The 22,008-nt window shown below is 48.4% G+C and overlaps 2 protein-coding genes across 12 annotated transcripts in view; one reads left to right on the top strand and one right to left on the bottom strand.

The window, feature by feature from the left end:
- The window catches only part of LOC122390181 (HORMA domain-containing protein 2-like), a 32,517-nt gene extending 13,986 nt beyond the window's left edge, over nt 1-18,531 (bottom strand). Inside the window, exons 1-4 of one of the 2 annotated variants that reach the window (XM_043382879.1) lie at nt 18,267-18,531; nt 15,808-15,878; nt 15,267-15,512; nt 2,722-2,852 (exon numbers count right to left, since the gene is read on the bottom strand). In XM_043382879.1, the coding sequence (XP_043238814.1) occupies nt 2,722-2,852; nt 15,267-15,512; nt 15,808-15,858 (428 nt within the window). In that variant the 5' untranslated portion in view covers nt 15,859-15,878; nt 18,267-18,531. Of the gene's footprint in view, nt 1-2,721; nt 2,853-15,266; nt 15,513-15,807; nt 15,879-18,237 lie in introns of both variants that reach the window. The other variant, XM_043382877.1, reaches the window with a different exon arrangement.
- Nucleotides 18,532-18,764: 233 nt separating this feature from the next.
- LOC122390185 (SET domain-containing protein 9-like) lies at nt 18,765-21,749 on the top strand. Of its 10 annotated transcripts, none has more exons than XM_043382890.1 (5): nt 18,775-18,791; nt 19,177-19,354; nt 19,729-19,876; nt 20,053-20,416; nt 21,100-21,749. In XM_043382890.1, the coding sequence occupies exons 2-5, from the start codon at nt 19,269-19,271 to the stop codon at nt 21,294-21,296; spliced, it is 795 nt and encodes a 264-aa protein (XP_043238825.1). In that variant the 5' UTR covers nt 18,775-18,791; nt 19,177-19,268; the 3' UTR covers nt 21,297-21,749. The 10 variants fall into 10 exon arrangements, with proteins under 10 accessions (XP_043238832.1, XP_043238833.1, XP_043238825.1 ...); XM_043382892.1 differs by having other exon boundaries at nt 18,775-18,803; XM_043382893.1 differs by having other exon boundaries at nt 18,780-18,798.
- The last annotated feature ends 259 nt before the right edge of the window (nt 21,750-22,008 follow it).

Here is a 22,008-nt window from a genome sequence, read left to right as displayed (position 1 = left end):
GGAAGTATCTAATTACGAGACCATTTCATCACATGGATGATGGCCACAATCAATGCAATTACCGAACAGTTAATTAAAGGCCCTAACCAAGAAATGAAGCCAGTAAATGTCACAGTTAATCGAGATGAGCATGTGTTTGAATACGACCACGGCCTAGGAATCAAGATCTGCATAATCAGTGCTATTTGATTTTGTATTGCACCATTGTATTTATCAACTGTAAAAGGTCAAATATATGTCCCCTTCAAAGGGCATTTCCACTTTTTACCAGTCACAGAGTGTTTCTGCTTTTGGTGCTTCTAATAAGCTGGCAGTCCAATGCAACGTACTTACATGCAGAATCAAATCCAAATAGGTATTTCAAATATATGACCTTTCAAAGCTGCGCACTTCTCCCAAGAACCTAACTTTTTTATTCTGTATATCCTTTCTACATACCTTGTTCGAAAATGCCACCAGAATAAGCGATTCGCTCTGCTCGGTTGTATCATGACGCACAAGCTGGTATATTTTATGGCTTCGCTGCACTTAACGCGTAATTATTTTGGTAGAGTTACTGCTTTTAGCCATCTACCGTCTACGTATGTAGGAATACACAGAACAGCTCTTAGAAAGTGGAGAAAGTGTTAGAAATGGACCTCATTTTTCAACTTCCTATCTTTAAACGTAATCGTGTTTTTAATTTCAAAAAATCTTTTACATGTCGGGTCTAGTTCTATTTTGGATTCCATCCCTAACTTCCATGCATAGCTTCGTATCTTCATAGACGCATGATGTCTCGAGGTTCCCCATACACAATTCCTGACACCCAGAGATAATCCCACTCGCCATAAACAGACCCTAACCTCATAAACAGTCTTTAGCCCATAAATCGCCCCCAGCTATTATTCACTGTCCTAGCTGGGCCTTCTACATTGCCCCGGGCCTTAAGGAGCAATCCACAGTAATTACACACACAGCCACACACACATAATTGCGCAGAGACGCAGGCAGCCTCCGAGTCCGGGCAGCTGCCAGTTCCGTCAGCCCCGTGCCGTCCCACCGAATCGTGCGCCGCAGTGCCCCGGGGGCCACCGGCCGCCGACAGCGCTGCAGTGACGCGCCGTCAGGCCGACCGGCACACATAATCCAATCGGCCCGCGCATTTAACTCCGCTCGACCGTATACGACGGCGGGCTGAGCGGGGGAATAGGTAACGAGAACGGCCGCAAACAACCCAGATGGCTAGGCAACTGCTGCGAGCCCAGAACGGAGACCACCGCGCAATTACAAAACAACGGTGAAACAGAGAGGCAATATTAACCCTCGCCCGCACGGCGCACATGCCATTTTCCCATCCTAGAACGCGCATGGGGGGGGGGGTGCCACCCCCCCGCGCCATTTCGTTCCTGTTGGAGATAGAGCTTAGCAGTAAAGACCAAAAATATTTTTTGGGAAGAGACGAATCCAATGATACCCAGTTTTACCTTCTCAGGTCAGTCATTGACCTTCCAGGTCAGGTCAAACTAAAAAATGTTGCTGTTTTGGGTCACCGTTGGATATCAAGTGCGCTGCTTATCAAATACCGATGACGATGCTGTTTTCTGGTACCAAGCCAGCTAGAACCTCTTTGTCACACTATCCGACCAGAATTTTGCTGCTGAGGTCATTTCAGGTCAAGCTAGGTCAAGGTCAATTATATGTGTTTGTATGTCTGTGTGTGTCTGTGTGTATACTGATGTGTGCACCGATTGTTTTTGGGTCCATATCACATGAAATCATGATCTGAGAAGCTTTTACCAAAAATGCAGTCAAAAAACTTCACAAAAAGTAAATTCAACTTGCCTAAAACGCAATTATCTTAGATGACCTAGGTTGACCTTGACCCTGACCTTGACCCCTGTACATCGTCGAACAACATGTTCCATGATAGGTGGGAGGTAAGACTGGCAAAAAAGGCCGAAATCAGGGTGTCAAAAGCTCACAAGGCCCATGGCAAACGCAAGATGTTGAGAATTGGCCATTTGGGTCATGACATGACCTGAAAAACAAGGTCATATCTCCGAAACCAAAAATCACAGAAACTTGAAATTTTCAGTGGACATCAAGAAAGGATAGAGGAGCAGCTATACGAAAAATCAGCCTTCTAGCTCTAAAAATGTTGAGTGCAGAGCAGAAAGACTGCCGGGGGGGGGGGGGGTGGCAACCACCCCCCCCCCCATGTGCGGGCGAGGGTTAATCGGCGGTAAGTTTGTGATATAAATTCTATATTTCTTTTGAGACCTTTAACGAATAAAGTAAAATAGGCCAGCTAGCATATCATACTTCTCTGTCAAGTAGAAAACTAATGCTAGTGAGCATAGGGAGGCTGGTAAAACGTCAGGAAAAATAACGTTTTATTTACAAATTCTGTCGACTTCTGTTGGCTATTTCTTCTATCCAGTTTCAGCTAGAAATGCTAGTCTTCCATTGTCAGCCGAAGGATGACGAGAAACGGGCCGAATCGGGTGAGCCAGACCAAACGAGTTCGGGTCCGTCCCAGAAAGGTGGGTCAGGTTAGGTCGGGTTGGGCAGGATCAGACCTAGCAAAATGACCTTAGGTGATGTCAGGGTGGTTGAGTCAGCCTAGGACCGCTGGGTCGAATCGGGTGAGATCGAGAGCTATGGATAGGGCGGGTTGAGCCAGGCCGGGCCGGGCTGGGTAGGTCGGGATGTCGACCCCCTCCCCCCCCCCCCACTGACCCGTCGCCGTCGGAGCCGTGCTGCATGCTGACGCCGCCGGACGACGAGTAGGTGAAGCGGAACGTGTAGGACTCGATGACGGTGTCCGGGTCGGACGGGTCCAGGTACAGCACCACGGTCAGCTGCCGCAGCTGCCGAGTGGGGACGGGGATATGTCAGAACTCAGAGACAGTGGGAAAGGGTCGCAGACCATTCGCAGACGGGTTCAGGTACAGCACCACGGTCAGCTGCTGGCGGCTGGCGCAGCTGCCGAGAGGGGACGGGGACGGGGTCAGGTCCATGGGGCGTTACGGTCCAAACTCCATAGACAAGCGGACATACGGTTTTACAAGAGTTAGGCGACGAAATACTCAGCTTAATTATTAAGTAATGGGCACCATTAGGTAGGCCATACAATTTTCTGTAGTACCGCATAGTCGCTGCAGTCAAAGGTGTTCTGGTTTTTATGCTATATGCCAAAGAATTTTTGCGTGTAATCACCGCTGACACGACATATTTCTGCTTTATGGGGTTGGGCCATAGGCGGCGGAACGATTTGAGACAAGGGGGGGCACCATGGCTCAAGGAGCCAAACCTAGGGTACCCCCAAATCCTGTTTTCTCATCGGATTTAGGCCACTTATTTTTCGTCACAGCCCTGACACGATGATTTTTTTTTTTTTTACTAAACGAAAATTGCAGTTCACCCCCGTATGCAGGGGTGTACCTAATTTTATATCTCTTTGTGGGGGCATATGCACCCACAATCCTGAATTATGCCCCCACAATGATGAAAAAGCACCCACAAGTCTTTTACAAGGCTGCAAGCGTCCTTTCGAGAGCACGGTGCCCTTCGCATGCTCTAACGGCGTCCTCCTAACCGTCTCGCGTTCATGTACCGGGGTTACATGAGCAAGTAAATGCGTATCAGGAACGGATTTTCCTATTCGCTCACCATTGTAGTCCGTTTGTAATGCGTATTAACTCTGCTCATGTAACCCCGAGCATGGATAGCGTTTTTAATCATCACTCGGCGCCCTTCTGGGAGAATGGCGCACTTTTGACAGCACCGCGCCATTCTCATGGTCTAACGGCGCCCTCCTGACCGTCTCGCGTCCTTAGGTCTCTGTTCACCGTGCATCCCTCGACTATTCGGCGCCCTTCTGGCCTCTCAGCGCCCCTGAACCACATATAGCGTTTTCAATCACTCGGCACCCTTTTACGAGAATGGCGCCCTTTTCATGATCTCAAGGCGCCCTCGTAACCATCTGGCGCCCCCACGTCCCCACCAACGTAGCACTACTGACTGTGCGGCGCCCTTCTGGCCTCTTAGCGCCCCTAGACCACATAGCGTTTTCAATCACTCGGCGCCCTCCTAAGAGAATGGCGCCCTTTTCATCGTCTCACGGCGCCCTCGTAAGTCGTAACCGTCTGGCGCCTCCACATTTGGTGCCCCTCCTACTGGATGGCGCCTCTCTACATATTTTTTACGTCCTTCCGGTCAGTTTCCACTTTTAAGCGTGTATTTGCTTAGTCAGACACGTCACTTGAAGCGCCATTCGGCTAGCAATGTTATCAAATTCGGTGTTAATTTAGGCTCCCACATAAAGAATATCTATCGCGCCCCAAAACGGCCTGGCGCCGGGCGCCCCTACAGCTGGGCACCCACAATCATTTTAGGAAAATTACACCCCTGCCCGTATGTGTGGTTAACTTTAAGCTGATCCTCAAGTACCTATGTGTTTGTCTCTTCCTTATTGTCGTTTGATAAATTCCATTTATCCTACATGTATAATTCCCAAGAAGCCATCGCAGTACTAATCAGTGGCGAATCCCAGGGTGGAGGTCACATGTGTCATGACTTAGGGCCTGGGGTCACCACATGCCTGCCAGGAGCACCACAGGCCTGACAGCCGACAGGGGCACCACAGGCCCGCCAGGGGTGCCAAAGGCCTAGCAGGGGCACCACAGGCCTGTCAGGAGCACCATCGGCCTAGCAAAAGCACTACAGGTCTTCCAGGGGCACCACAGACCTGCCAGGGGCACCAGAGGCCTGTCAGGGACACTATCGGCTTCGCAGGGGAACCACCGGCTTCTCAAGGGCACCATGGGCCTGTCAAGGGCACCACAAGCCTGTCGTTGGCAATTTAGGATTGTCAGAGGCACCACAAACCTGTCAAGGGCACCTACGTTCTAACAGGGGCACCACAAACCTGCCAAGGCCCAGGGACACCACATGCCTAGCAAGGACACCACAGGCCTGTCAGGGGCACCACGGGCCTGTCAGGGCCCATGGGCACCTAAGTCATGTCAGGGCCCACCGTAGGCTTGTCAGGGGGCAGGGTAGGTAGGTACACTCGGGGGCAGATTGATGTTCTACAACTCTTTATCCACCGGGTTCCTATGGCTCAGCATTGGCAGCAGCCGCCTGGTACCGGTAGACTGTGCCGCTTCACTTACTTGTCAAGCGGCACAGCCTACCCACACCGTATGCCACCGGTCTGGGTCGGTGGCTGGAAGGCGATGTGGGCCGCCTGTGACGTCAGCGCAGCGGTGAGGGCCGAGCCCGGAGGCATGGCTCGGGTCGGCGCGGCGCGGCGGCTGGCGAGGGCTGGGGAGTGAGGTGGGGTGGGAGCACGGACCATTGCGCGGCTGAGCGAGTGTAGTTAACTTTCGCGTCTCAAGGCGCCAATTATTCTACCTAACAATTGTGCTTAAGCAGTTGTTAAAATGTCCTATCCCCAAGACAGCACCTATCATCATACTTGCCATGCACATTACGACACACTTAAACGTGGCATTGGGACAGCCGATAGAATTTATATCACACGTGCATCGAGTTGCGGAGCTACATTGTTTTTAACAGATAAGTATTAAGGCCTTAATTGAGCTCATTGGTGTCTATTATTTTGCACAGCAATCGTCCAGAGCCGTGGGAACTGGGGTTTTGGATAGCGCGGCGTCCCAACTTTAAGCAACTCTTACTGTTCCTCTAATGTGTGGTCGCAGCCACCAATAGCAAACCGTTCCATCTAGGAACAAATAAGTCGCGCACCTGGGACGGTTCGAACCGGGTTTCTCCAACCGGTCACCCTACGACGCTAGCGTGTATCCACTGAGCTGCCGAAACCAGCGACCACTCTCCGCGGTCAAACGCGATCAAATGTCACAATACTGTCATTGGCGGTCAGCGGGTGAATGTCATTTTGTTTTGTGCAGACGAGGACCATTCTCGGTAGCTCAGTGGGTGAACGCTCGTGTCGTGAATTGGCCGGTGGCAGAAGCCCGGTTCGAACCCCCCTGAGTGGCCGACCTTTTGGCTCCTAGTTGGAACGGTTTGCTATTGGGGGCTGCGACCACATATTAGAGCAACAGTAATAATCGCTTTAAATTGGGGCGTTGGCTGCGGCACTACTCATAACCCCAGTTCCCACGTCTCTGGACGATTGCCGTGCGAAACAATAGAGACCAATCTGCTCAATCAAGGCCTTAATACTAATGTGTTATACAAAATATAGCTCCGCACCTCGATGCACGAGTGACATAAGTTCTATCGGCTGTCCCATTGCCACGCTTAAGTGTGTCGTAATGTGCATTGCAAGTATGATGATAGGCGCTGTCTTGGGGATAGGACATTTTAACAACTGCTTTAGCACAATTGTTAGGTAGAATAATTGGCGCCTTGAGACGCGAAAGTTAACTACACTCGCTCAGCCGCGCGATGTCCGTGCTCCCACCCCACCTCACTCCCCAGCCCTCGCCAGCCGCCGCGCCGCGCCGACCCGAGCCATGCCTCCGGGCTCGGCCCTCACCGCTGCGCTGACGTCACAGGCGGCCCACATCACCTTCCAGCCACCGACCCAGACCGGTGTCATACGGGTGGGTAGGCTGTGCCGCTTGACAAGTAAGTGAAGCGGCACAGTCTACCCGTACCAGGCGGCTGCTGCCAATGCTGAGCCATAGGAACCCGGTGGATAAAGAGTTGTAGAACATCAATCTGCCCCCGAGTGTACCACAGTCTTTCCAGGGGCACCAGCGGCTTAGCAGGGGCACCAGTCATCACATGACCATGGGCGGCGCCACCGGGGGGGACGGGGGGGACAGGTCCCCCGCTATCGAAAGTTAGGGGGGTACAGTACCCCCCTGTCGGCGAGGCCCGTTCAGTTGTTGATAATAATGCATTGTAGAGTTATCCGTCGCATTTAATGCATCGTTGGTTAATCAAGGCAGATTCTGAATAAGATTGCTGTTGGGATGTATCGCAGGGGGTCCTGGCCATCTGCAAAAGGTGTGGAGCTGTGATGCCTGTAGTTATAAGGTAATCGGCAGGGCCTCGGGGATCGTGCCCCCCCCCTTTTTGGGGCGCCAGGCAGGGTTATTACCTCCCCACCCCACTGCCAGACCCCATTGCCGACAAAATCAAGTTCACTGAAATTCCATAGATTTCCGTTACTATATGGATATTTTCCATTCCTAATAAGTCAAATTCAAGCATGGCAGTTCTACCACAGGAACCATTTGAAATCTATGCCATTTAACCCCAGCACTTGTGGGGAGAAGTGTTCGGATAGATCACAGGCAGGACCAAAAAAGCACGCAGTAGCACAAGACCATATAATTGGATAGCATCGGCTCCCTCTCGTCAAGGGGTTCGATAGCACTCGTTTTTTTCTGCAAAACTAAGTTCGGTCGGCGGCCGAACGGCTGGGGGTCTAATCGAGCCCCCCACCCCTCCCCTTCTTACGTCAGCGGCTGTGAAAATGCCATTACCAGCTGTTGAAACATGGCAGTTGCTTTTGCATGAGTGCACGAAAGGGTTTTAGGTACGTGAGACGTGAAAGGTTCTACATGAAAATTGAGATAACCCAGCTTATCAAATTGTGCTCACTGTGGTGCGCTCGGTTTTACCTTGACTGGTCTTTGAATTCTGGGGTGAAACAGACCAGTCAAGAAACCTGTTCCATAAGGAGAGCCACTAATGCTAAAGAGATGAGGGATGAGGTTTCCAGAGACCTTCATTACCTCCCAAAGGGTGTACCCCGCCATTTGCCAATCCCTGCTGTATAGGTAGTTGTTACGATTGGAGAGTGAATATGAGAACGATACAGGTCGTGCCAGCTCGATCATGACGAACACAATGGTGCCGACATCACAGCTCTACTGCCATTTTTGACGAAGTTAATCAACAAGGACCGGAATCCTACCCTGGGGCATTTCACCTGCAGAGGTCGCCGGACCTGAGACCCTTTCACTCTTTTTTTTTCAACGGTGCATGCGCTCGTTTTTCCCGCGAAGCTCTTGGCTAGTAAAATCCATCAGAAAGTGTGATCAAATAACGGCTGGTGACCTTCCATGACCTAGCATGACCTTTTCAGTGCCCACCGATGACATGACCACTGGGCACTGACGGCTAGCCATTAGCTGCACCCTGCCCGTTGCATATGGATCAGGTGGTGATGTCATGATTCTGAAATTATATTGCAGTTTTGGCGCACTTGTCAGAGCAGAAGACATTCCCACTTTTCCTCCATGACTATATAATGGTGAAGCCCTGAAGCTGACCAGACGTAAGATCGAAAATTTGAAAGTACGAAACGTAAGAATAGTTGGCACTGCTACTCATACCTAAGCAATTCGCAGCTTGTAGGAAACCAGCTTTGAGTTGGCAAGACTGCAAATTTTGATTTAGAGGCAAGGATGCTGGAAAAGGTGATCGATCTTAGGTGTCCTAGGATAAGTTTGGAAACAGGATGCACCATTCGATGTGTTTTGGGCTTTGCCAAGTTTCGCGGCGTTACGTGCCTCGTTTTTTTTTTGCATACACGATCAGTATCTACTTTTGGGATTTTCGAGTTTCGGTCCCCGTCCCCCCCTATCGAAAACCCGTGGCGCCGCCCCTGCACATGACTAACCAAAAATAAAGAAAAAAACTGAAAATAGGGCACCACCAAAATTAAGTGGGCGAAATCCGTTGAGGTTTTAATTTTGGGCATAGGTACTAGGTAGGGGCACCACTTCGATTCATGAACCTCCCCTTTCCCGAATTTCCCGAGTTTTCCCGAATCCGCCCCTGGTACTAATACATCAAATTTAAGGGGGGGCACCTTGCTATTGGTGCCCCCCTTGCAGAATCCAAGGGGGGGCACGGTGCCCCGGTGCCCCCCCCCCCCCGTTCCGCCGCCTATGGGTTGGGCGGTGAAGTCGATGACGTGATCACAATGAAAATGGCTTAGTTTTGTAGAACATTAAATTTTGATTCCGGCACGACTCTCGCTAGTCCATTTTTTATCATAAATAAACCATTAATTGCGGTACAAAGTCAAAACTAGCCCGAAACGGCGCCCGCAGCGGCCGTTAGCACAGCCTTATGGTAAACAGGTTAGTTCACATTCCCGCCGCTATGCGAGTGGCGGCGGCGCCACCTGTCCTCATGTACGCCTTGGACCGTAAAGGCCGTTGTACACGGGCAACTTCCGCCGGCAACTCTCAGCAATCGGTTGCTCGGCGACTCTGGGCAACCGATCGCCCGGCAACCGGTGGCAGCATGCGAGCAACTTCTAGCAACACCGATGAATTTGCTTTCATATTGCTGACGTCACAATTACGTCACGCCGAGGACCTGGGCGACTCTCGACAACCGGCATTCCAGAGCCTACCGGCAACCGGACGCAGATGTGTTTTGACGTTTGTGGCGTTGGATATTAAAGTTTTCTGCATAGGTACTATATATGTATCGATATGTATTAATGATACCTTGCCTGTGCCATCGTTCGCTAGTGATGCCACAATCTTTTTAACGCCAAAACGTGGTATTAAAAGTTAAAACAAATATCAAAGGTTGGAGTACGCTTGTGTATGTTGTTTATCTGTGCCATAGCCGGCATAGGTTGATAATCAATCACTAAAATGATCATTAGTCCAAAGCTATTGTTTTATTGAATGGGTGCTTTTAGGGGTCATATAGCTACCTTCATGGGCGCAGAAATGCGCTACGAATATTTGCGCCTACGAAGAAATGCGAGACGAAATAATGCGACACGAATAAATGCACCGACGAAGATTTGCGGACGAAGAATTGCGCGACGAAGAAATGCCATACGAAGGTTTGTCCTGGAATCTTCAGACTGGGCCCACTAGCTTGCTGTGAACTCCGACTCATTGAGGTCTACTCACTGATATAGGGCTCCGATATTTGGAATGAGATTTAGAACACCAATACAGGCCCAAGTGGTTAATTCTCTCAAGACATAAGTCAAAAGGGCCCACTTTCGTCATATATTAGGCCCCCAGGTCCCCCCAGAAAATGAAATTGGGCCCGGGTGGACGGTCCCCCACGGTTTCTCTGGCACTGATCCCCACCAATAAATCAGAATTGAGACGAATATCCAACCAGTCAAAATCCCTTTCAGATATCCTGACTAGTAATCGGCATTGAAAAATCTAAGGGGGCGGTATTTTGTAAATATTTTACCTATTTGCTGCTCCATAGCTGCATGCTCGTACAGCAGTAGCGGCCAGCAACACCGCAGCAACAGCCAGAAAGTTCAAAATATTCAACTTCTCGGCGATCGAGAGCAACAGCTCGCCCATTGGTGATAATTATCGTGACGTCACGCTCAGCGACCGTCGGCGATCGCCGGATGTTGCCGACATATTGAGCAATTTTTGAACAACCCTGAATAGCATTTGGCAGCACTTCAGCAACCCAGAGCAACAGAAAAGGCTGTCGCCGAGCAACCGATTGCTGGGAGTTGCCGACGGGAGTTGCCCGTGTACAACGGGCTTAACCGGAGCCCTGATCGGCGGCCGGCTAGTACTCTTGCCCGCGCTCACATACGTGCACGTTACCCCGGCAACGGGCTATTGACCAATGAGAAGCGAGAAAAGTGTTACGTCACTGCGATTTTTCATATACCTGTGCCCCCCGGACGTGACGTAGTGTGCTCGCGCGCGTGCAGGGTCTCTGCGATCGAAAAAGAGCGCTAGCAGCGCGCCACTCGACGCCGCAATTGTCTAAAGCGGCGTGTTAGTATGCTTTATTATGAATGATGTGTGTAAAAGTGAGTTTTTATGTTGTTAATTTGGAGGAAATGGTTGGAATAAAATAAGTTATTTTTATTTCTATTGGTTGGAGTTTTTATTCAAAAGATTTCGGTCTATTCGCCTCGAGACAGCGAAGTGGGTGACATCTGGTGGCAGGAATTTGCATAGGAGGAAGAGTGATGCCGAGATAGGGCCTTGTGCCGAGCGGTATATAGGGCCTTGTGCCGAGCGGCGACGCGCACGTAGTTACACGGCGAGAGTACGGTGGAGGGGAGGAGTGTGGGAACTTAAGGTTGTAAGGGGTTGATTACGAAGTTTACATAGCAGATATGATATCGTCTATAATGCCTCAAAGTGTCAGACTCTTCGAATAGGTATCTGCCAAGCAAATGATGCCCGATAGTAGGCCCATCTTCACGCTTGGTGGTACTAAGCTGGAGAACACCAACGAACAAAGAGGCCTAGGTGTTATTGTTGACTCCTCGCTGGATTTCAACACACGTATCAACCTTCGCCCGTTAGGGTGTTAAGGGCGTCCGTTCGACCTCCCCCCGTAGGGGAGAGGGGTCGAACGGACCCCCCCCCCTCAGTTTTCCGCGAAATACTCGCGCAAAAAGCGGTCGATCGCGACAAAACTTTCAGTGCCCTCGCTTTAGTCAATTTACCACCTACCCTGAAAATTTCATAACCCTGACCCAAATGACCTTTGACCTGTGACCTACTTTTCGAGACCATGTTTGGCCGGAATCGCGATTCGGCGTATGTCAGCTCGCATTAGCCGCGCGTTTGCAGTCTTTTCGTGGTTTCAAGTGTTCAGACATGTGGTATGATGTTGGTCCCATGCATTAGGGTGGGTGTCAAGGTCACCTGAAGGTCAGGTCAGGTCACTGACCTTTGATGACCTCGGTTCACTTTCAAGTTTTGCATGTTTCTGGGCTAGTTTTTGGAGCTGAATTCTAATTTAGCAACCATATGAACATTTACGAAATAGTTTTGGTGTCTTCGTAGCATGTAACAAAGATGTCAGAGGCGGTTGACACCTACTACAAATACTCGGCAGGACTTCTACTGGTTGTCCTGACCTGACCTGACCCGACCTGGCCTAAATGCATGAAGGCATCATCTGTAATCAAAACTAATATGATATTCGTGATCAGCACCCCGAAAAACCCCATTGCAGCCCCATTGAGTAGCAAAGGAATCTTGATAGCGGCTACCCCTTACAACGTTCTAACGGATCCCAATTTTCCCGACTATTGTGTCATTGACCTGACCTGGAATGTCAACCGATGACCTAGGACCTTAAAGTAGGGTATCATCGGCTTCCTCTCGTCACGGGCAACACGCTCTTTTTCCGCGAAGCTCTAGTTCGATCAGGGGCGAAACGGCAAGGGGGGGGGTCAAACGGACCCCCCTTATAATACGTTCGCGGCTGGAAAAACACCAATACGGACGAGGGTTAAGCTATGCACTCAACGACCACATGCCAGCTGGGGCATGGTAACTGGTAAGGAGAACATTTGAAAAGCTGAGTCCGGCATTGTTTAGCCTAGCATACAAAACATTTGTTCGCCCTCACAATTCATGTTGAATTTTGCCCCCAAGTATGGTCCTCTAATAAGAAATCTAATATCAAGAAGAATGAAGCAGTTGGCACAGAGCAGCTACCAGAAGAATTGTGGAAATGCAAGAGTTAAAGTATCCAGAACGGCAGAGTCGGCTTAAGCTTGCCACCCTAGAAGAGAGAAGACAACGGGGAGACGAGACTCACAAAATCCTCCATCAGCTCCATGAGTGTGACCTCAACCAACCGTACAAAACCGAACATAGTGAGATTAACTCAAATTGTACAAGCCCCACCACTAGACGTTGACGAGGGAATGTTTTTTCTCACGAATAGACCCTAAATAAATGGAATTCGTTAAGCCACCACATCAAGAACGCAGAAACATCCAAATTCCAATCTATATAAACCAAGATATGAGAAATATCAAGCAGACCGACAAGATTGGCCCAAGTGAAACCAGACTGATGCAAAAGAACATGTAATCTAAAAAAGATGTGGGCTACAACATAGACCTCGCCGTCTTCTAGAATAAAAAACCATGACTCTTGATTGCTTCTTGTCCTCGCTGTGTGTTGATGTGAGCGGTAGCTATTCTGCCTTACAAAAGCGCGAATATCAATACTTTTAAAATAATGACCAAAATCCTGTAAATTCCCACTTAAACCTCCTTAACCACCCTAAAAAACTAATGTTCCTATCTTGCGCGCCGCACTCAAACCGTATACAAGCCTGAATGTCTCATGCGCGCCGGGTTCGCTATCCCTCTTACTACACTAGCGCCACCCTCGCGCAGCGGCGAGTCTCGAGGCGAATAGCATTGATATTAACTGAAAATACCTTCGTTTGAATAAATTGCAGATATTTGGCAACTGAAGTGTTAGGAAAGCCTAAATGATACGTAAAAAAGGTAAGGGACACCCTGATTATCATTTGCGAAACGAAAATATATGAATTTCCCTAATAAGACTCGCTCAATATGCTACTCCGCGGTTTATGCCCCGAGGGTGTCCGAGGGTTCCCGTTAGTTTGTCGTTGGCGCTCGGCTCGCGCGCGAGCCGACGTCATCGCCCGTGACGTCGGCTCGCGAAATACGTCATACCCTGCACACAAAATAGCCGGCTGCCGAACAGCGCTCGGAGCCCTGATCGGCGGCCGGCTAGTACTCTTGCCCGCGCTCACATACGTGCACGTTACCCCGGCAACGGGCTATTGACCAATGAGAAGCGAGAAAAGTGTTACGTCACTGCGATTTTTCATATACCTGTGCCCCCGGACGTGACGTAGTGTGCTCGCGCGCGTGCAGGGTCTCTGCGATCGAAAAAGAGCGCTAGCAGCGCGCCACTCGACGCCGCAATTGTCAAAAGCGGCGTGTTAGTATGCTTTATTATGAATGATGTGTGTAAAAGTGAGTTTTTATGTTGTTTATTTGGAGGAAATGGTTGGAATAAATTTAGTTATTTTTATTTCTGTTGGTTGGAGTTTTTATTCAAAAGATTTCGGTCTATACCATTGATATTTACTGAAAATACCTTCGCTTGAATAAATTGCAGATATTTGGCAACTGAAGTATTAGGTAAGCCTAAATGATATGTAAAAAGGTAAGAGACACCCTGATTATCATTTGAGAAACGAAAATATATGAATTTTCCTTATAAGAGTCGCTCAATATGCTACTCCGCGGTTTATGCCCCGAGGGTGTCCGAGGGTTCCCGTTAGTTTGTCGTTGGCGCTCGGCTCGCGCGCGAGCCGACGTCACCGCCCGTGACGTCGGCTCGCGAAATACGTCATACCCTGCACACAAAATAGCCGGCTGCCGAACAGCGCTCGGGCCGAGTTATAGACGGGACAGGGACAAAGACGGGAGCAGGGTCATAGACATTAGACAGTAACCGCAGGAGGGCGTAACGAGGATAGGGTCGCAAGTCGCAACAGGAAGACGTGGGGACGGCGACGGGAGACAGACGGCTAGGTCAAGCGATGGACGGACAGTAAGCCGCTGTTGGTTTTGGGGACGGTCAGATGTGTCACTGGGCAGTCATGGACAGGCTGAAATGTTAATGGCCAAATCTTGCGCAAGCAGCATAAAGTGGGCGTGCGAATTACATGTGCCACGAAGCACCTTTCAGTGAGTTCCGAGTTAAAAGGCCTGGCCTGGCCGGAGTTAGCATTTTATCTACAATAATGGAGACGCAACAAGTTCTTTCTAGAGTAGGCGTGATGACATGCAATTGATTGCTAAAATCGATATAGTATTATAAGTAAGATTTAAAAAATAACTATAGCCCAAATCATTTATAATTGCTCATTTTCTTCATCACATTTGTGTGTTGCCAGCGGCGCAAGTCCATCCTTCCCATCCGTCCCCAAACTCCGATACACGAATAATAAATCGTCCTTTTCTGCCTCTCGTAAGCAGTTTGGAAACTAAGCTACCAGACAAGCGTTCAAATATTTATCCTCAGCAAGACGTCGAACTCCAGAAGCCAAAGTGAGACTAGCTAGGTCTAAAAAAGTCCCGTCCGGGTCCAGTTTTGTCCTCTGCACCGGAGACGCGGCTCGGGCCGAATATTGCAGCCATGTGCCGGCGGCGGTCTCTGTTGAGACGGCCTTTATTACAGTGGCCGCGCCATGGAGCGACCATTATTGGAGGCCCGTTCCGGGAGTCGGCCGCCGCCGCCCGCCGGACAGGCGTGCCGGTCAGCGGCGCCATGTCAGTGTCCGTCCGCCGGTACTGCCACTGACGTCTTGATGGCGGCAGTGGTTCCGACCGACCGCACTGTGCGTCAGCAAATCTTGCTGAGAGGATATTCATAATACGAGTATAATTTATGATGCCACAATAAAATACAATATAATATAATTTAATAGAATATAAATGGACTTCAAAGATAATCGTAGCCAACCAGGGAATGATTCAACTACTTGAATGACTTCAGTTTCAATGTGGCAATACTCACGTATTTTTTGTCGAGTGCGTCGAAGCAGGCTTTGATCCACTGAGTGATCTGCCAGGCGCCCGGGCAGCCGGCGTCGTCCCTCAGCACCTTGAGCTGGAGGCCGTCGAGGGTGCGCTCGCCGAAGGCCTGCTCCGGGAAGATGGCGCGTAGGTAGGTCAGGTTGGAGACGGCCACGGCCAGCAGCTTCTTGACGAACTGGGCCGACTGCTGCGCCGTGGCCTGCTCCACGGGGAACACCGACGACCACTGCGGGAGAGCGCGGCAGATAGAACAGAGCGTTAGCGAAGTGTCCGCGCGACACAAACAGTCAACGGAACAGACCTATTACGGTCAATGGTGTTAAGCTTGCATTTTCGCGGATTGCTTTCTTGCATGCGAACATTTAGATCCAAGACAAATTCAACGCTTTTATTGAGCGGCTTCGAGACGCAAAGATCTAGGAAACTGAGTGATGATAAAACTTCTCTCCCTCTCACATGCGGTTCATGCAACATCGCGCTGCCACGTAAGTACGTCGTGCACACACTGAGTCGGTGCTCACCGTGCCAGTCATCTGACTCTGCTTGGGACGCATCATCTGAAGAGTCGACATCTTTGCTCTGCAGGAGTGATCTGAAAAGTGGTTACACGTCAGCTGACTACAAGACACGACCCGACCTGTAGGAAAGTTGATCATAACTCGTGAGCATTGAGAATCAGAAATGAGCTGCAGGTAATTCCAAGGTAATTCAAACCACATGAAGGGAAAAATATTCGTATGAAAAAAACCATGCTGGCAGCGCTACAAGTAACAAAGGGAACGTGTATTATTGTCGAGTGCGTTGATCTACCTACTGAGTGATATATCACAATGATGTCGTGGCCCGCGAACTCGCGTACGGATCTTCACCCGTAGCCCGCGCCCCGCAGGGGTTGTGCAAACCAACAGAGATGTCAAAGGAAACATTCGTGAGCTTTTTCGCATTCCTTTCCGTAATAACCTGTCACTGTGGTTTGTGGAAAGCAACAGGAGTTCCAAAAGCTGCAACGAATCCGTCTGCGAAAGTCCAGGTAGATATCTTGCTGAGTTCCGTCGCATCCGCATGTTATGGATTTAGCAGTTAGCACCATATCATTGGTGAGCTAAGTGCTAACCGGGACTTCTAAGCTGCTTCAAACGGTCATGAAGTGATATGGCCTGTGTTCGTTTTGTTCACCTGAGCAGAGTCCCATACCAGTGGCACCTCACTAGTGATCACGCACCGCCGACCACCGTCACACACAGACAAGGAGAGCTGATTGCCTCTTCTGGCGTGCATATTCGTCCCGTAGCTCATCAGCGGCCCAGCGAGGACGTGTCACCGCCGGTGGCGTCTTGAATAGGCGGCGCTGACGGATGGTAGGCCCATCGCCCGGCCGTGTGCTGTCCGGCCGCTTCCAGCCTCACACTACATACATAGTTATGTAGGTACATCCAGCGCGCCAGGGAGGTATACGAGTAAACTACAGCCTAGACACTGTCGCCGCCCCAGGACAGGCACAGTTACCTATGCATGCATGTACGTACGACCATTAGAGACATCTGATAAAAATACAAATATAAATAATGGTTTACATGTCCGGTTAGCCATAAGCCAGTTGCTGGCCGATGCCATATGAATAACTGTTCTTTGATTATTTTCGTCCGCAGATCTCTAGAGAACAGGGATCAATATCAATAAAAGTGACAAACCTTCACGGAGATGGGGCATTTACGCAACAACTCTTCAGCAAAGCTATTGTTTCTAGACCAAACTCTTTACTGAGGGGAGGGGGCGATTTTACGTCCCCCTAAATGATAATTTAGGGGGGCGTAGAATCGCATTTTACGCCCCCCTCCCCTCAGGTTTTTTTGCGAATATCTAAAAAAAAAATGGCGGCTAGGAGAGCCACAATTTTAGGCACAACTTATCATAATCTTTTCTGCACACACTGTGAAAATTTCAGACCAAGGTCGTTCAAGGTGAGGTCACCATGTCACGTCATGCGACTTTTCCTCAGAAAGGTCCAATGCTCGCCATTACCTAGTTACCTACATCGACTGAACAACCACTTTGAAACTTTCAGGGATTGATAAGTGTAATCAGTATGTACACGATACAAGTCTCGGAATTGTGATAGGTATCGATGCCATGAGCCATGAGGCATGAGATTAGGTCAATTTTACGACGTCTCCATTACAACCCAAAGACAAAATTGAAATGCGTGTTTCTGGACGAGTCGAACTAACTACTCTCAAACATCAAATGTAGCAGGTAAATGTGACACGCTGAGCCGGAAAATTGCCTCCCTAACGGCTGATCCCTCTGTATGCCTCTGAGGTCATTTCAGGTCTTGAAATGTGTCCAGCGGTTTTTTTTTTACAATAACTTTTGAGACACATTAGAGTGATGAAAATACCTTGCGCGTGTTCAGCTTGGCGATACGAATCGGATCGACTGAATTGATATGCAACATGACCTTTTCCGGTGATATGCAAACTCCAGGTCACATTTTCAGTCACTTTTCAAGGTTCGAAATTATTTTTCATTCGACACGTCTCGACGAGAGGAACACGATCCCCGCAAAAGCGATATCGTAGCCATATGGAGTCAAAATCTACTACAGAGAAACATTTTTTTCGTAAAGGACAACTAGGTATTATACAGTTGTATATATACTATGTAAGTTTTCCATCTGGAAGCTAAACTGTTGATCTAAGGTCAAATCTTGAAGCTCGCTCAAGAAACAACGTTAAAAGCTATCGAATGCGCTCTTACGCGGTGCTGTGCGCTATCGATACCAGAGTTGGAGTTACCTATGCGCCAGTTTGTCGAAAATGGTCGACAATAAGGAAAATTTGGCCTTTTGATGACCTAGCTGGTGACCTGACCTTTGACCTGAGACCTAAAAATAACCAGAGTATTCGTTCCCCTCAGTCGAAGCCGTGATGCCAGTCCTGTTTCGAACTTACCCGCGTTACCCGCTTTAAAATTTTTTTACCTTATCGTAATCCTCTCACTCTGGTCTCTGGAGAGACTTGCTTGGCTTTGAATTACTTTAATAGGTTCTTTTTCGTTCAATCTGGGCTGCCAGGATTAAAAACAGCAAGCACAAGGTTCTTCTATCCGAGAGCCGGTAAATAGAAATGATAAGTAGGTACGGAAAACCGGAAAACCACGAAATACAAGCGACAACAAGCTTCCGGACATTCGACAACAGCTGCAAGATTTGTTATTGCCGTTCTGCCTTGTTGCCGTTTGTTTACATTCACAGCAGAAAAATGAGCCACGCTACAAATATTTTAAAATGTTTGTTTTTGCTGCACAAGATACCATTTAAACATTATTTTATTCGAAATATTAATTTTATGAGTACTTAAATTTTTGACAGAAATAAATATTCTTATTATCTTAACTCATCTTAACCTTATAAGGAAATATTCGACCGGGAAGAATCCATTTGCAACGCAGGTGATACAAAATATCACTGACCACAAATTCTTCGAAATGCATTGTGGAGCAGTAGGTATAGAGTTCAGTGAGCAGTATATATTTATAAATAAGAAATTTGTGGCGTTCAAATAATCCTGCCATATTTTAACTTTGCAGGATGATGAGGTTGCAGGCTACAAAAATAGCCATTTAAATTATACTGCCGTCAGACGATTAAATGGTCACCAAAATCAAAAGAGGAATATTAGGTCTCTACTTTTTGACTTCAACTTCAGCTTATTCTGGTCATGGACGCTGAAACTTTCATTGTATGGAAAGTGGAACATTTTATATTTTTGAGTTTTTGGGAAAATATTATGATAGAACTTTGTGTTGTTCAGTTCCAAGTTTCATTCATATTTGTGCATATTTATAATTTACCAGTGTCTCAGCCTGACATAAATATCAATATCTTACAGACGATTTGTGACACTTCACAAATCTTGATACTCATTGGAATGGTATGTTCTTCAGTTTTCTATATACCTACTGTGTTTCACCCACATTATAAATGTCCATGATCAAATGGGTATTGAAGAAATGGAAGTCGTACAAGTACCGTTTCGTTCCATGGCTGATATTTAACTTCAAAAACAGGTTGGTGCTTAGTAGATAGGCAGGTAGGTATGCAGTTAACATGTCCAATCAATTGACCAAATTACAGGTATGTGGCAAGAGCTTGATAGCTGGAAAACATGCACGCATGTTGATGAAACACATGGAAGAGTAAAAATTCATGTACTCCGTTATTGCGGCTAATGACTTTCCTACCTACTTTTCATATTCAATACAATTGCAATAATTCTTTCAATGACAAAGTAATCTCACACAATAACAATAGGTACCTCTCAATGGCTTTTTTACTTTCATGTTTAAATGCTGCTTGCTCCCCTTTAGTGATGTCAAACCTTGTATTTTCAGTATTATTCATCATATATGTATTATGCAATAATATTATAATTGTTTTCCAGATCTATGCGAAAAGAGCTGAAGACACAGCAAGATTGCATCGTACACCATGAATCAGCAGTTAATTCTGTTTTTGAAGTTTTGACATTGTTGAATGAAAATATTTCACCATTTGAAACTCAGTATGTGCAACATGAGAAAGCAAATCAGGTAAGCAAAGCACCATTAGATGCTCATTCATTTGCCATTGGTTCTTAACTGAGACCTCAGTTATTGTGTCATTATGGTGCCATTATCAATCAAAGGTGGCCTCGCTGTGTACTCATGTTGAATGAAGCATGCATTGATGGATAAGGGTGTAAAGATAACAATTTGTCTGTTGCCAGCTACTGTTGCGCCGACTGGGGTTCGAGGTGCGCCGCCAGCGGAGCGCGGTGCCGGCCGCTGGCCGCGGCGTGGTGGTGACCCGCGGCACGGTACCGGCCGGCGCCGTGTGCGCATGGTACCCGGGTACCGTGTACCTGCCCGGCGACCCGCTGCTGCTCGCCTCCATCGGCAATCAGTTCGTGTTCGCCTGCGCCGACGGCGTGCACGTGGACGGTCGCGGCGGCGGCCTGAGTGGTCTGCTGTTCGGCTCGTGCGCCGGCCGCGACCACATGGGACCGTACCCGGCGGCCGACCGCTCCTGGCGCACCGAGCTGCCTGCCAACCCGCTTGCTGTGGGACAGTTCGTCAATAATCAGTCACCAGGTATGGAAATGGTGCGATGCTTCATAAGATCCTTCCGTTGCGCAAACAAAATCTATCCGTATTGACTGCAACTGCCAGGAAATGAGTATTGTCTGCACTAGTTTTTGTGTTGCTTCGGTACCGTTACATGATCGATGATAACGACCAAGCACATAAGACTTCAACAGACGTTCTCCTTGCCAGTGTTGGCAAAGTTGCCGCTGATTGGTGTCTCCAGACACCAAAGATTTTTGTACTCAGTACTCATCATAGAAAAAATTATAATTTGGTTCTCACTTTTCAGGGAAACTGAAATCAATGGGTAAACCCCATAACAATAGCATGCCAGTCAAAAGTTAATGTCACTGAAACAGAAATAAATGTAACATAAAACGAGAACGAGCATTACTCAGCCACAGCCCACAACAATCACAAAGTTTAATTCGCCGAAAGTAGTCTTTCAATCACTGGAAGAAATTACCCAATCTCCACTCACCTGCCACACGTCAACGTGTCACCACGCATGCGACAAATCAACAACAAATATTACGATCTGAGACGAAGTCCTATGCAAACATGCGTCGTCAATGCCGCTTGTTAAAAAGCCTTGCCTCGTTTCAACCTACTGCATTTTCGTTTCATTTGTCGTCCGTCCATATTCAGTCCTGCAGGTGATAGTCACTAGCCGTCGTCATTTTCGTCAGGTTTTCCGAGCAACGTCCGGTACCAGGAGGTGGACCTGCCGGCCGTGCCGTACCCGCTCCGCCGGTACCTGCCGTACGCGTGGTACCGGGCCCGCGTACCGCCCCCGATGCGGGCCGTGGTGCTGGTCGCACAGCGTGACATACGCGCCGGAGAGGAGCTGTTTGCCAACTATTTCACCGTGGTACACGACAGCTGACCCGGAAAACAGAGTTACATATGTAGGATCAAGGTTTGGAAGTGACTGTGATAAGCAGTGGTCTTCCGGCGCGCAGTTTATGGATAAAAAGACTGAATCAAAACCACGGCAGGCTGTTCTTGGTAAAAGCAGGGCTTAGCTGAGCTTTGACATTTGATATCACGTTGCCGCAAGTGTTGTTTGAAAATTAAATAATTCTTATGATGGGGAGTACGGGTTTCAAACGTAATGGGACTGTTTATGAAAATGAGGCCACTGATCCTGTTGCTACTTCGTTGCTGTGTAGTGTGTAACATTGATTGCATGCGTCTAATGTGTCATTAGAACATGTTCACTGTTCATACCGAATGTGTCTATGCACGTGTGCCGTGTGCTGGTGAGCAGTCGACTTCAAGGCGTCACTGGCGCCCACCTGGTGTGATAGTTCTTGTGCCAATAAAATGTACCTATGCGTTTCATTGCATCTCGAGGCGAGCGTTAGCAGTCCGTAACCAAGCGTACTGAATGACCGTTGTTATTACTCGCACTCTCGGTACCTTGTTCTGATATTACTGCCATATTATGTGTGGACAGCTGTGCCATATTATGATAATTGGTCTCAATGTAAGGCCCTAATCCTGACAGCGAGTTCGCTTTCCCGGGCCGCAAATCGTGTGGACAGTCACTTTGTTCAAAGCAGTGTTGCGTTGCTAGCACTTAGTCGAAAGATATG

This window comes from Amphibalanus amphitrite, unplaced genomic scaffold, assembly GCF_019059575.1.
Source record: "Amphibalanus amphitrite isolate SeventyFive unplaced genomic scaffold, NRLGWU_Aamphi_draft 000385F_arrow, whole genome shotgun sequence".
Classification (NCBI taxonomy): Eukaryota; Metazoa; Arthropoda; class Thecostraca; order Balanomorpha; family Balanidae; genus Amphibalanus; species Amphibalanus amphitrite.
Note: the sequence above shows the minus strand (reverse complement) of the source record. Positions and strands in the feature narration are given on the sequence as shown.

What these genes read in the sequence shown, in the direction of transcription:
- LOC122390185 (XM_043382890.1), top strand. Translation starts at nt 19,269, where the DNA reads ATGTCCATGATCAAATGGGTATTGAAGAAATGGAAGTCGTACAAGTAC. An exon ending in ATATTTAACTTCAAAAACAG is followed by an intron (nt 19,355 to 19,728) that starts GTTGGTGCTTAG and finishes ATTGTTTTCCAG; the next exon opens with ATCTATGCGAAAAGAGCTGA. An exon ending in AACATGAGAAAGCAAATCAG is followed by an intron (nt 19,877 to 20,052) that starts GTAAGCAAAGCA and finishes GTCTGTTGCCAG; the next exon opens with CTACTGTTGCGCCGACTGGG.